This window comes from Hipposideros armiger, unplaced genomic scaffold (genome assembly GCF_001890085.2).
Source record: "Hipposideros armiger isolate ML-2016 unplaced genomic scaffold, ASM189008v1 scaffold_219, whole genome shotgun sequence".
Classification (NCBI taxonomy): Eukaryota; Metazoa; Chordata; class Mammalia; order Chiroptera; family Hipposideridae; genus Hipposideros; species Hipposideros armiger.
This window is the reverse complement of record NW_017731569.1, coordinates 1887472-1901950: the sequence shown is the minus strand read 5'-3', so window position 1 is coordinate 1901950 and position 14479 is coordinate 1887472. Positions and strand designations below refer to the sequence as shown.

At 42.7% G+C, this 14479-nt stretch overlaps 1 protein-coding gene across 1 annotated transcript; it reads right to left on the bottom strand.

Moving 5' to 3' along the window:
* Positions 1-6339: 6339 nt before the first annotated feature.
* Positions 6340-14174, bottom strand: KCTD12 (potassium channel tetramerization domain containing 12). The gene has a single exon (XM_019654314.1). The coding sequence runs from the start codon at positions 12236-12238 to the stop codon at positions 11261-11263; it is 978 nt and encodes a 325-aa protein (XP_019509859.1). The 5' UTR covers positions 12239-14174; the 3' UTR covers positions 6340-11260.
* Between the last annotated feature and the right edge of the window lie 305 nt (positions 14175-14479).

Genomic DNA, 14479 nt, shown 5'->3' with positions numbered 1-14479 from the left:
TCTGATTCATAGATGACTGTCTTCTCCCTATGTCCACATGGCCTAAGAGACAAGAGATCTCTCTGGGGTTTCTTTCCTGAGGACACTAATCCCATTCATGAGGGCTCCACCCTTATGACCTAATCACCTCCCAAAGGCTCTACTTCCAAATACCATCACCTTGGGGGTAGGATTTCAATATATGAATGTTGGGGGGACACAAACATTCAGTCTATAGCATTGTTGTTTCTTGCTCACGTTTTAAAAGTAACACTCTCAGATCTAGCAGGCAAAACTTTGACCTAACAGCTGTGTTTCTGACATAAACTCAGGAGAGAACTTACACTTTGAAAACATGTGGTTCTGAGTAAAGAAACCGAAGTAACTGCTATTATAAGGTCCTAGCATCATTCCACAGATGATTTATTTTTTAAAAGTCCTTGCAACTGTCATTTTAAAAACCCACAACTCTCACCAGCAGAACATTTGGAACAGTATACTAGAGTATTTCAGAGAGGTCAAATTTCTTTTCTACTACTCTAAAGAGGCACCTCTTGAAATTTTCCAGTTAATATTTTCATAACCCTGTAACAAATAACAGCCCCAGAGAAAAGCCTATAATATGGCTGTCAGTGAATTTGACTTGCATCATAAAATGGAAACGGTGTCAAGTGTTTTGGGCATTAAAGCAGTTGTCACCTAACTACTCAGAAAAAAATACCTAAAGCAGTTTAGGTCTCATCGTAATCTCTGTGACTTTCAAATCAGAAAAATACATGAAAAATACATAAAAACACATTTATGAAACTACAGTTTTAATTTCTCAAAAATATGTATCAAGAAGGATTATTGATTCTTGGTAGTGTTACAAAAAAAGTAAAGGGCCAATTTTAAGTTACTTTTCTCCCTAATACACACAAAAGAATAAATTAACATAAGCATTCATTTATTTATTCAACAAACTTCTATTGATGATCTATTATTTGCCAGATACTATGTTAAGCTCTGTGACAAATATAAAGAAACAAGTACTTTTGCCCTCTCCTATGAAAGGGCAAATAGATGTCAAGGGTGAGTGAAGATTAAGACTACACCATAAAGTAGAAGCATACAACCCAAGTCACCAACGAGTATGAATTCCTAGTTTCATTTTCTTCATGTTCCTCTCATTCTACCCTGTGATTTTTATTCAATACTTCCCAAAGAAGAAGAGTAAAGGCTACAAGAGATACTTCTACTGCCCTCATCTTCTGTGTACAGAAATTAGGACTTGCTCTTACCTGGGATTCTTCCCCTCATCTGCCCAGAAAGTATTAGAATGGAGAAACATAGTGGATTAATGAGAAATAATTTGTAAATAACTTGGAAAAAGTTCTGTTACTATCACAAAAGAGAAGTCCAAAAACTAATTTTAGAATCTGTCATTAATGTGCTTCAGCTTTTTCACTTTGAAAAAATGGGGGAGAGGGGACAAGGGAACCATGCGGGGGGAATCATTCTAAGTAGTTATTTGATGTATTTCTTCTTAAATTGTCGGGGAAAAGGTAGTGGTCATAAAACTCGAAAATGCCAATTGTATAAGGCTCAACAATGCTAAGTTTTCTGTAATATCTAGTTGTTCCAGAAGTAAAGACCCTTTAACTGGCCAGTTAACCATTTTGCTCTCTATTATTAAAGGTAAAGGAACCATACTTGAAAGGAGAGGGCTGTGTCTCCGATATATGAGGGGCTCAAATAATGACTGTTGCAAACTGAAAGGATGAGTTGGTATTTCAGGTTTCTTGATGCATTATAACAGGTACTCCATAAAGAACCTACTAAATAAATAATTGATTAGGCCTCTCTAAAGGCTCCATAATTTGTCTCTTAAGGATGAGATCTAGGGATTAACAGAAGAAAGGAGTTTCTCATTCAAACACGGTGCTCCCAATATTACTGCAAACAAATTGCATGTAAAACTGCATGGCCTGAGAGGTTTGAGGGGAGAAGGTGAACGAAACCTCAACCCAGCCCTGCAGCCACGCGCTCTGCACATGGCTTAACGTACATAAACCGAACCCCACACAAAGTTGTCTAACTAGCTTCTATCTCCCTCTGCTCATCAAATGCCTCCCCCACAGAGCCCCAAGTTATCTTTGCAAAATGGAACTCACCAATTATTTGACACCTTGTTTAAAATTCTTCAATAAACTCTAAAAACTAACATCCAAATCTTTTAACATGGTATATGAGGCTCACCCTGATCTGACTCTCACTGCCTCTTCAGCTGTTCGTTTGTTTGTTTGTTTGTTTGGCCTTTTGATTGTTTTTTGTTTGTTTTGGGGAGTGATCTTTTCCAATGAGATTCTGGTTCTTGCTGTCTCTTTCCTCAAGAAGCTGGCCTGTGCTTAGAAGGCCTCTCCCTCCCTCTTCTTCACCTTTAAGTCTGTTCTGCCATCTCCTCCTCTAGCAAGCCTAGGACATGTGTTAGGTATCCTCCTTTCTTACTCCTATGAATACTCAGACTACCTTAGCATGGCACTACCAAGTTATTTACTCACTATTCAGCTCCCTTACTAATTCTCTGCACTTACTCCTTTCTATATCCCTATCAGATAAGCACAGTCTAGCACATAGTAGGCACTCAAGATATTTTGAATGAATGCATAAATACTGAATGGTGGTACATGGAGAAAAGTTGCAGCAGCAAAGATAAAAACTAATGGCCTAAACTGGCCCTGAAAAGCTCCTTTCTACTTAGCCCCATAGGTCACACTTAGGAGACCTGTGAATGAAAACAAGGTGCATTCTGGCTCCAAAGGGTCATTGACCTTTAAACTTCTTATATGAGCAGAATAATGCAGAGAACTTAAGAGACTAAAATTTTCCCTGAATTATCCATCAAAAAGCAAGCCCAGCATAGGCCAGCAGAAGTTCTCAACCCACCACCACCACCACCACCACCACCACAACCACCAAGTTCTTAATAGCAAAAGAGGTCAAAGTCATCCCTGGGATTCTACAAGCTAAGAATACCTTTAAGGGGCCAGCCGAGTGGCTCGTTAGTTAAGAGTTGGCTTGGGAGCTCGAGCTCTGAGCAACAGGGCTGCCAGTTTGGATCCCACATGGGCCACTGACGCTGCACCCTCTACAGCTAAGATGGTGAACAACAGCTCGACCTGGCACTGGGCTGCCATGAGTGGCCAGCGACGGCATAGGCTGCAGCCCCTGCTGCAGTGGGTTGCCATAAGCTACCGTGAGTGGCTGGCACCCGGCATGAGTGGCCAGCAGCTGGCGTGAGCTGCCATGAGCCACCGTGAGCGACCGTCCAATGGCCAGTGTGTGACTGCCTCACTCGGGAAGAGCACAATGATCACAATACCAACATGGGCCAGTGAAGTGACGTCCTCCACAACTAGACTGAAGAACAAAAGGACAGTTCCCCTTCCCTGATTCCCCAATGCTGTTTCCTCCCCCAATTCCCCAATAAAGTATTAAAAAAAAAGAATATCTTTAATGTTTAGGGTTTTGTCTTGTAAATGCCTGTAAATTTATCATTCTTTCCATGAAATGAAACAGATCTTTGTAAATTACTTGCCAGTTAAGTGACTTATAGTCATGTGCTGCATGAGGACATTTCAGTCAGTGATGGATGGACCACATATGTAACGGTGGTCCCGTAAGGTTATAATGGAGCTGAAAAATTCCCATTGCCTAGTGATGTCGGAGCTGTAATAATATAATGTTGTAAAGCAATGCATTACTCACGTGTTTGTGCTGAGGCTGGTGTAAACAAACTTATTATGCTGCCAGTCATATAAGTATTGCACATAGGATTATGGACAGTACATAATACTTGATAATAATAATAAATAATTATGTTACTGGTTTATGTATTTACTACACTATAATTTTATTGTTATTTTATAGTGTACTCTTCCTTACAAAAAAAAAAAGCTTGCTGTAAAACAGCATTCAGTGTCACACCAGCAACAGCCTCATACATTTCGTTTTTAATCAACTCTCTTGATTGCATCATTTCTTATGCTTGATTTAATCTCCTGTTGTTTTATAAATTTAGCATAGCCTAAGTATAGTGTTTATGAAGTTTGCAGTAGTATAGTTATGTCCTAGGCCTTCACATTCACTCACCACTCACTGACTGACACCCTGAGCAACTCCCTGTCCTGCAAGCTCTGTTCAATGGTATACCCTATATAGGTGTACCATTTTTTATCTTTTATACCACATTTTTACTGTACCTTTTGTTTTGATATGTTTACATACACCAATACCATTGTGTTACAATTGCCTACAGTATTCAGTACAGTAACATGCTGTACAGTTTTATATCCCTGGAGCAACAGGCTATACCATATAGCCCAGGTGTGTAGTGGGCTATGCCATCTAGGTTTGTGTAAATGCACTCTATGACGTTTGCACAACAAAATCACCTAACGACACATTTTGCAGACTGTATCCCAATAATTAAGGGTCACATGACTGTAATTCCCCATCTCATATATACAAATCTCAATTAGTCTGATATTCCAGAAATATCATCTAGGATAGATATATTTATCCTATAGCTTCCTATTTAACTCCCCATGAGGTGACTCATTAAGAAGTATGGGATCTGTTATGACTCCTCTTCATATACTATATTCCTAAAAACCAAGTGTTGGCCATAATTAATTTTTAAAAATCCTAGAATAAAAATAGGAGGACCTTCAGAAATAAAAAGGGGGGGGAGTATTGTCCTCAATATTAAAGCTACATAAAAGTCACACTTGTATATCTAAAATGATTCTAGAGTTATTTCATACCACTGTCATCCCCATCCCCTTGAGAGCTGCCAATGAATCGTATTATTTCCATAGGCCCTAAAGAAGAAAAAAGTACCTCCAGGTGATTTCTCTCTTGGTATCACTTCAAACAAAAAAAAAGACTCAGGTATATTTGCATATAAGTAAAAAATATTCAAAACAGTGCTGTTTAGAGTAGAAACAAAGAAACCTGGAAATTTAAATGCCCATCGAGAAAGAACTGGTAAGAAATGAAGCATATGTAGACAATGGCGTATCATGCAGAATATCAGTCATCAAATAAAATGAGGTAGACCATTGCTGTGTTCATGAACGTGCAGGGGAGAAAAACTTTTTCCTTCTTCTCTTCTAGGTTCTTTGGCTGGTCTAATAATAAAATTGACATAAGAGATCAACAAGAGGAAAAAAGTTATCTCTAATAGCTTTCTTCCTGGTACAGGCCCCCCATCTAAATTATTTTAGGCAGTGAAGGGAGAGGTAAAAAGTTCTTATTGAGTCTGTTGGGCCTTGATTGCTTTCAGCTCAATATAATCCACGTGCCAAAGTGACCCATTCTGGAACAGTCTATGCTGAACCCCATCACATGCATTCCAAGAGCTCCAGGATATGGGGTTAAAGGAAGAAAGCAAGGCACGAAACAGGAATAATTTGCACTGAATAGAAAAAAGGAGAGGAAAAATATGTATTATATATATATATAAATATATACATATATATGAATAGAATGTCCTGTAAAGATACGCCAATGGCTGTTTACCCCTGGGAAATACAAGGGGTTACTGGAGGAGGGAGATTTACTTTTTATTACATATGAGTCTTGTATTGCTTTAATTTTCCACCATAAACTTTTCCAAACTTATATTGTGTGTATTTATACTCATACACATGCACACTTCTGAAACAAAAGCTATCTAGAGGAAGTACAGGCAAAGCCAAAAGGAAGGGCGAAGCCTGGCCCACTCTTCCCGCCCGACTCACTGCTTCCTGCGCCGTAACCGAACAGCCCAGGCTGGTGTCGACTGGTTTTGGTTCTGTCTGGCTGACATCTCTGTCAGGGCAGCTCTGTGCTTTCTTTCCAGAGGAGGGCCATTGATGACAGGAGATGATTCAGGAAAGAGCCCCTATATCCAAAATGTAGATTCTCTCTCAACATTCTTTAGAATTGTATTCATGAATTGTGCTTTTTAGGCCTGTTTCATAGCTTCTATTTCCTTTTCCCTACAAACTTTAAGAGGTCATCTCTACCTACATTCCCCATGTTCAAATTAATGTGCATGTGCTGCAAAGACTGAGGTCAGAGACAATGTTTGTAAAAAACTTTTCCTCCACAAAGAATACCAAACCACCTTGACAGCAGGCGTTCTTGACAATAAACTCTGAGGAAACAGCCTGTTCACTGCTGGCCCAGCTGGCCAGTTACACAGTGAGTTCTTCTGATGGCAGAATGTTCATCATTAGCCCCACAACAATTTGGGAAGCATTCTCAGTATTCAGAGAACCCCTCAAATGAAATGAGACCAGTGTTCAAGCCAATCCATACCCAGGAGCCAAGAGGAGTAATTAAAGGAGTGAATATTTTATTCTTTAGTGTTTAATAGAATACATAACAAGTCACATAATGATTCATTACTTCACACACTGGGAGGAAAACAGCATCGAGTATTTCTGTTATACAACTGGTTGTGAACAGGAGATGGTTGAAGAAATTCTCATTTAAAGTTTAGACATGCCGGAAAAGACTTCATCAGTGCCTTTTTTTAAATGTAGAGGGAATTTTTTCTTGGCTTTCTGTTTCGTTAGAAAAACCTGATACTTGTATAATTACTTTTTTCCTTTCACCTTCTATTTTGAGAAAATGGCTCAATGATATGTAAGACATTTTCAATAATTTTATAATTACAGATAGCTCTGTGGGACTCTTACATTGTTTAGCAGATAAGAGTTTTTCAATGCCTGGAAAAATTTAAATAACATAATTTACATCTTTAAAATTAACATCCAAGATGGATGTTTTAAACTTTTATCATAAAACGTCACTAATGCTGTTTGCATGGTCATAAATAAATTGTCATCATTTGTATTCAATAGTAATAGCAAAATGTGCCTGCCTATAAAGTCACAAAGACAGTTGTATAATAGTTTTACATTATAATTAATGTTCACATACCTCAAAACACATTTAAAATTAAAAAAATGGCTTGGGGAAAAAAAATCACACAAGGTATAAGGTGACAAGAATTCTTGGTCAACTAGTCCATCTTCCTACCACACAAGATTATACTTTAATGTAGATATTCTGGTTGAATTTCTTCCAAGTTTCAAGGGTCCCAGTAGAAAATCTAAATCTTCAAACATTAATGCTTTTAGATTCTTTTTTTTTACCCAAACTTGTGACAAGAAAACTTAACTGTTTCTGGCTCTAGGGATCCTTTTTTTCAGGTACTACAGCCACTAGAAACACAAGGTATTTTATTTATTTCTCAAGAGAAGATTAGGTCATCTATGAACACTAATTCCATTTTAAAATGAGCTATAGCAAGGGAAAAAGAAAACAAAGTCCAAAGGATTTATGGTAAATTTACAATAAAAATATTCAGCTTACTATTTTAGAAGTTTAAGTCAATTGAGAAAAGCACTTATGATTTATACTGAAAAAGAAATTCTTAAGGAATTCAACCCCTCCAGTCAATACTTTCTAAATGCCTGCAGTGTAACTTAGCATTTTTCATGTGGAATACAAAAATGTTTGAATATTAGATAGAATTTACTATAAGTTAAAAAGTAAGAAATTATCAAAGCTTCACCTTACATGGCTTTAATGTAATAACAACATTCCATAGAAAATTCCAATAAAAATTGGAATATGTTATGAGCATTGCCAGTTGCCCGTTTTGTTGTCTGAGAATTCACAGATTATGCATTTCCTCAGAGAATCAACAGGCCATATATATATATATGGATCTGGTTTGAAAGAGAAGACAATTTCGGCTAGTATTATAAATTATCAGTTTGCTATCAATGCAAAAGGCCAAATAAGAAACAGAAGAATAAAAACAGTACTAAAGGAGAGAAAAATTTTAAAGTCTCACACCTTCAAGGAATATTTTCCACAACATATAATTTGAAAAATTAGAATGAATATGGTTCACATTCTACATGTATTAAAAAATAGACAACTTGTCAAATACTTGGTGCAAAAGCATTGAACATGGTACCTGTTTTTTTAATCACTGTTAACAATTTTTTCAAGTTAAATTTGTTATTAAAATCTAATGTCACTCAGTTGTATTTGTAAATCAAATGATAATCATAGCCATTACATATGTAAATACAAGCTACACTGAGGTTAATGCAGTCATAATTATCTGAATAATTATGCTATTCTCCCAGGTAACTTGAATGGTGCCTTTACAGGGTTTATTCAAATGGACCCTCAATATCCCACCCAAGTTCATGGGTGACAACCAACAAACACTCCAGCCCACTCTGTCGACCACCAAGGGTCCTGTGGCTAAAGCACATAGAAGAGAAGGAACCCAAAAGTGTCCATGCCAAGTTATCTTACCTCAGTTATATGCTCTCCCCAATGTAGAATGAGTTTCCTACCCAGCCTTTACTTTGAACTAAAAATATGTTTTCAGGTATCCACTTCAAACATTAGAGGGGACAGTCATACCCAGAAAATGAGGTTGGTTTTCTGTCTCCAAACATTAGATTTCCAGTCTTTCCGATAATGAAAAGGGTAAGGGCAGCGAGGCAGAGCAGCAAGGATGGGGGCGGGGAGTAAAATGTGTATGCACAAAGCAGTGGAATCGTTCAAGTCTAAGTTTTACAAGATAAAATTTATAACTTAAGTGGCAGAGACAAAACTTCAGCAGTTTCTCATGACTCCTGGAGTGATACAGATTTAGCAGGGAAAATCAGAAACTCAGCATCTTCCCATATGTCAGTTTCTGATCTGTCCCTCCCTCTGAGATGTTCTCAATTACGTGATTTTTGTTGAGCAATCTAACAGAATACCATATGGGCGGAGAAATCTCTGTGACACTCACTTTTGGCCAGTGAGTGACATTCCTAAATCATTTCAGGCTTGAAACAGAGGTAAGTTCTGATGCATTATCTAGTTTGAGAAAACTCAGCACAAAAGCAAACACGACTTCCTGGATTTCTGCTTCCACTTCCCTTACAATAAAGCTAACTTTACTTTTCTAAAAATGCAACCGCAATAATAAAAGACCTCAAATCTTTCTCTTTCCCAACTTAAAAAAAAAGTGGATTAAAAATACAGGTACCTTGATTTAAGTAGACAGTTAATCAACATATTAGTATATAACTAATATCCAAGCAAAAGTATGGAGAAAACTTTTATAATTAGTATTTTTCCTAACCCAATTTTCCCATAGACAAGGATATAGTAAACTCATCAAAACATGTTGCTTTAGTATATACACCACCTAATGAAAGTTAGTGAGGGCAAATATAGGAAATTTTATAGCATTAGTAAATGAATTAAAAAACTAAATGATTCGTGTAAAATGTTTATATATGATATATACAGATTGGATCATGAGTCTAAGAACACAACTGTTCCGATTCTTAACATGTTATGGACATAGTAAGATACAGTACCAGATTCATTTTTAAAAAGAAGGGAAAATGGTGCTGATTTAAACACTGAAAACAGACTCTTACAAAAATCTTTAGAAACATACTCCAAAGATGCTGAAACAAATGAAAAAAAAGAGAAAGGCTTCTCCATCATCACAGAATACTCAAAAAAGCCTCACAGCATGGAAGATAAAGATTCATTTTCCTTCACTTATGGTGTAGATAGGATATGCAGTGGGAATTTATTCCATGTTAGAGAAAAGGTATAAGGCAACCAGGTCTCCTTCTGTTTCTGTTGCATTTACCTAAAACACCATTTTATTGCTCAGCTCACTTTTAAGTACTTGTTTTCATTTTTAAAAATATTCAATTTTTCAGCTATCTACAGATGGGCAGCCCTTCGTGCTTCTACTTCTCTGCAGCCCTGTCAATCAAAACGATTCCACCTTAACTTCAAATAATCTGCATGAAAGAAGTGGCATTTTCTGGTTTTCAGGTTTGCCCAGAAGTCAACATTGACTGGGCTTGGAGAAAATAAGGATTTTTAATGAGAGAGCTTAAGCTTAAGTAATCAAAATCAAACACATTTTGCTCAAGTAAATATATTTTTAACTCAGGGTTTACAATCAACAAGAAAATAAATTTCAAAAACTAAAAAAAAACCCAAAAAACCAAAAATCCTACTGGTAACTCTTTGGTTAGGTTATATGAGTATCAGTAACTTCTAAGTTTAGGACTCAAAACAGTTAGTTCAATAAACTGCCAGTTAAGAGTAGATATTAATAGTCTTTATAAAAATGCTTTGCACGTTTTCATGTACTATTGTTTTTATATGCATGTACTCAAAAGGATGGTACAAACTTCCAACTTTCAAATAATAAATGATTATGTCTGTTCCTCCCTTCCCACCCCTCCTGCCTTCCTTTCCTCCCTCCCCACCCCACCCCCCAAGTCTTAAGAGCTAAGGTCCTACTGCCATTCACTGCAAAAATACTTGGGCTGTCCTAACACCCAGACGTGCATTAATACCCAGCTCCATTTATTCACTGCCTGGTGACTTCCCCGCAGCTTGGTGACCTGGGCTGTCTTGCCCTTGTCAGCCGCTGCGCTCTGTCTCCCTCCTGCCAACGAGGGCTGCCATATCAACCAGTCCCACCAAAGGCTCTGGCAGTGAGCAGAGGAGAAAGGGTGCCTCCTCAGCCTGGAGGGTAACTTTCTACAAGTTTAAGCCACAGGCGAAGGCCTTTATTTCTACATGGAGAAGATATGATCCTTAATTGTGCCAGCACTCGAGTCTTCTCCTACTTCTACCTGTAACTTTTCAAAACTTGACTCATTTATAGTCGATGAACTGCCTCCAGGGGATGCTAATTCCAGGTTCAGAGTCTTCCATTTAGCCTTCTAAAACTTTACCTTTAAAGAGGGCCAAAAGACTATGATATAACTTTTTGAAACACTATTCTCGAATCAGTCATTAAGGGCTTGAGAAGATTTCAAGGAATCCTCTCCACACTGGACAGGGTCCAATCAGGTTCTGAACAATTCGATCATTCCCAGGTACTTGGTGACTTTGTGGCCACACTGCCCCCATTAGATCAGACTGAAGGGCAATCCGGGGGAGGGGTGTCTGAGGCAGGGGCCACAGGAAGCATGGGGTGGAGGGGGGACATCTGGACTCTCTCGGCTAGTGGGGTCCAGAGAAGACGAAGAAGCCAAGAGGATCTGTGGCTCCAGGTCCTGAAGTGGGGGCTACTGGAGGTGGGGCACAGTGGGCTGGGAAGGCAAGGGCTTAGAGGGGAGCTCTATAATCCTCTCCCGGGCAGAGAGGGAGGGACGGGTGAGCTGAGTTGCGAGGGGGTCTGGGGAGCTCACTCCCTGCAGAAGACGTACTCGGTGTAGCTGGTCCAGATCTTGTCCTCGCTCTGGTCGGTGCTGCTGGCGAAGGCGCAGGTGCCCGTGGAGCTGCACGCCACCATGTGGAAGCCCGACTCAGACAGCTTGTCGAAAGCCTGCTCCAGGAAGTTGAACTTGAGGTAATAGCGCGAAGTGTAGCGCTCCGGAGGCCGGTCGGGGTCTCGGCTCTCGTTCAGGGTGTCCCCGAACACCTCCTTGGCCAGCGACGTCTTGCCGCACACGGTGATGCGCGCCACTCGTCGGAACTTGGCGTCTGCCTGCGCGTCCCGCCCAATAGTGTAGGAGCCGCGGTAGCCGATGGTGATGTAGCCCGAGCGCCGGCTGCCGTCCAACGACTGGGACGGCGTGAGCAGCGGGCCCGCGGCGCCCACGGATGGGCTGCGACTAGCCAGTTCCAGCGTGGGCGACGGCACCCCGGCCGAGGCGCCCTCCTGCTGCTCTGGCTCCGTGTAGCCGAGCGACAGCAGCTCGTCGCCCATCGAGCCCTCCTTTTGCACCCCGCGCCGAGGGTGCGGCGGAGGCCCGGGGCCGGGCTGCTGGGGCGCTCCGAGGCGGCGCACGAGCTCGGGCAGCTCGAAGTATTCGGCCTCGCGCTGCAGCCGGCTGCGCTCGGGGAAGTAGTCGGGCAGCACGAGCTGCAAGTCTCGCAGGTAATCCAGGATGTAGCGGAAGAGGAAGCCGTCTCGGTCCAGAAAGAAGCGGCCTTTGCTGTCCCGGGCCAGCTCCTGCGGCTGCTGCTGGGTGAACATGCGCCAGAGCAGCGAGTCGGGCACGGACACCACGGTGCAGCGCCGGGTCACATACACCTGGCCCCCCACATTCAGCTCCACGATATCGGGGAAGAGCTGCGGCTCTGCAGAGGACGACGAGGAGCCGCTGCCGCCCCCGCCACCCCCGTTGGGTAATCCACGGGTGCTGTCCGCTAGAGCCATGGCAAAGAGGCGGCCGGGCTGGGCAGTGGCAGGCAGCGGAGCCGCGCACAGGAGCTGCAGCCGCCTTTTCCGGACGCTCTCTCAGTCCTGTGCCCCGGCCGCCGCCGCCACCGCCGAGAGCCGCGCGGAACCGAGCGGGGCGAGCGCGCCGCCGTGCACCCCGGAGAGCTTCGGTGCGCTCCGCCCGCCTCGCCTGCGCGCTCCAGGCGAGTGCCCGGTCGCTGCCCCCGCGCCGCTTAAGTAGAGCCGCCCGCTCCGGCGCCGCAGCGCGCAGGAGGCGTGGGCGGCTGCGGAGCCACGGAGCCTCACTCCCCGGGCGGGAGGGGGACGGTGGAGCGGGGAAGCGATTTGCATCTTAAACGCTGACGCCGCGCCCCGCCGCTAGCTCCACCCAGGCTCGCGCGCGCCCGGGGCGACCGGACCACCTGCCCGCCCTCACCCCTTCCTGGGCCCGCGCTCCTGCCCCTTCCCACTCCTGCACAACTTTTTTCCTCTTCCAAAGTGGACCGAGTGTGGGACAGGCCACTTCGGAAGAGGAGCCTTCTTTGGAAGGATAGTCATTGCACCCCCTTCCCCTCCCAACTCTGCCGGGCGCCTGGAAAGAGGACGTAAACTTCCCGGCCGGCCCGAGGAGTGGAAGTGGGTGGCCGCCTCCGGCACCGGCGGCCAACGGAACTGGCCGCTTTAAACCCTAGAGCTGTGGCGCTGCCCTAGTCGGTTGACGTGTTGCTGATAGTTCTCGAGATAGACAAAACATCTGGAGGGACGATGGAGCCACCCCACCTCAAAGGCAGGCATATTTTGTTCGCATTGAGGAGTAGCCATGAAAAACCCCTAGAAACAAAAAGCTAACCTGGGTGTCCTGCCGTAGGACGCTCAGATAGTTTACTTCTGGGTGAAGAGGCAAACTTATTGGTTGGGAGACCTCAAAATTGGAGGAAATAGGCTGGAATGGCAGTGGGAGGCTTGGGTGAGATAAAGGGTGAGTCCTGGCGCGTTCCCCTGAGGGCGGCCCACTTGGCCTCCCGCAGCGCCTTACAGGCCAAGCTGCGAAGTGTAATGAGGCCCAAGGGAGCGCTCTGTCTCCGGGTCCCTCTCAGCCCTTGGTGAAGCGTGCCAAAAAACTCTCGAGAGCCTGCAGATCTAACGTAATTTGCAAAAACCACCTTTTAGCCCCTGCGTGTTTATTCTCCCAAAGGCCCAGGTGTCCCTGCTCTCCAGGTGAGCCTCTTATTTCATTCAGTGCTTCCCAGGTGCCTTCTATTGTAGTTTCAGGGCCTTTGTACCTTTAAAGGCCCCTTCCTAGATCGCATCTGGTCCTCTAATTCCTGCCCCCTCCACAGTCGCATTCACCCTGCACATTGTAGCCCAGAGGACTTCTACCCCAGGAAGCCTTCCCGGGCTTCCCAGGTGGGTGGGGTCTCCGGTTTGCACCCTCCCCATGCCCTATCTAAAATTTTGTATTTGTTGAGTGATTATCTGATCTCTGACTTTGATAAATAAAGTGCTCCTGAGTACTGCAGAAAGAGGACAGAAGGGAGGGTAGTGAAGGATGTTACGAAATCGTCAGGTCAATGAATATTTGGTGTGCACCTGCTATGTGCCCCTGCCAGGTAGTAAAGAATGCGAGGTTGAATAAACTCCAAGGCACTTTCAGTGTAACCAGGTACACACAGGGTCAGAAGCCTGAGCAGTTATCAGATCAGATGGAAGTACAGACTGTCAGGCAGGATAAATCAGGCCAGATCTTTGTTCCTGATAATAATATTTATCCTTTTGTGTAACTACCCAACGAGCTTTGTAGTCTCCTCACGGAGAAGTGTCATTTTTACTTTGAAATGTTTATGTCTGCTGAACAATTATCTTATTCATGTCAGTATGCTAAAATAAGATCAAGCTCACTTAATTGCAAGTACAGATTTTAATACTAAATATATTTGACCACTCTTTTTTTGTTTGTTCTTTGGGATAAATAATAGATGACACAAAAGTTCCAAGTTCCAGTGCTGAATTTATAGGTGTGCTACTATTTGTTATATCAGTGGCCCAGGCTTGACAAAAACCAGTCTCTTTTCTATAAATCCAAGAAAGGTCTTCATCATATCATTTCTGTACATATTTTTGTATCATTACTTTGCTCACTGTATCAGCAATTCCTGTCAGTTCTGCCTACAAAATACTTCCAGACTATGAACATGTTCCACCATCTCCCTCCCACCACCCTGGACCAAGCCACCCGTT

Excerpts from the sequence above, each read along its gene's own strand:
- KCTD12 (XM_019654314.1), bottom strand. The coding sequence starts at position 12,238 with ATGGCTCTAGCGGACAGCACCCGTGGATTACCCAACGGGGGTGGCGGG.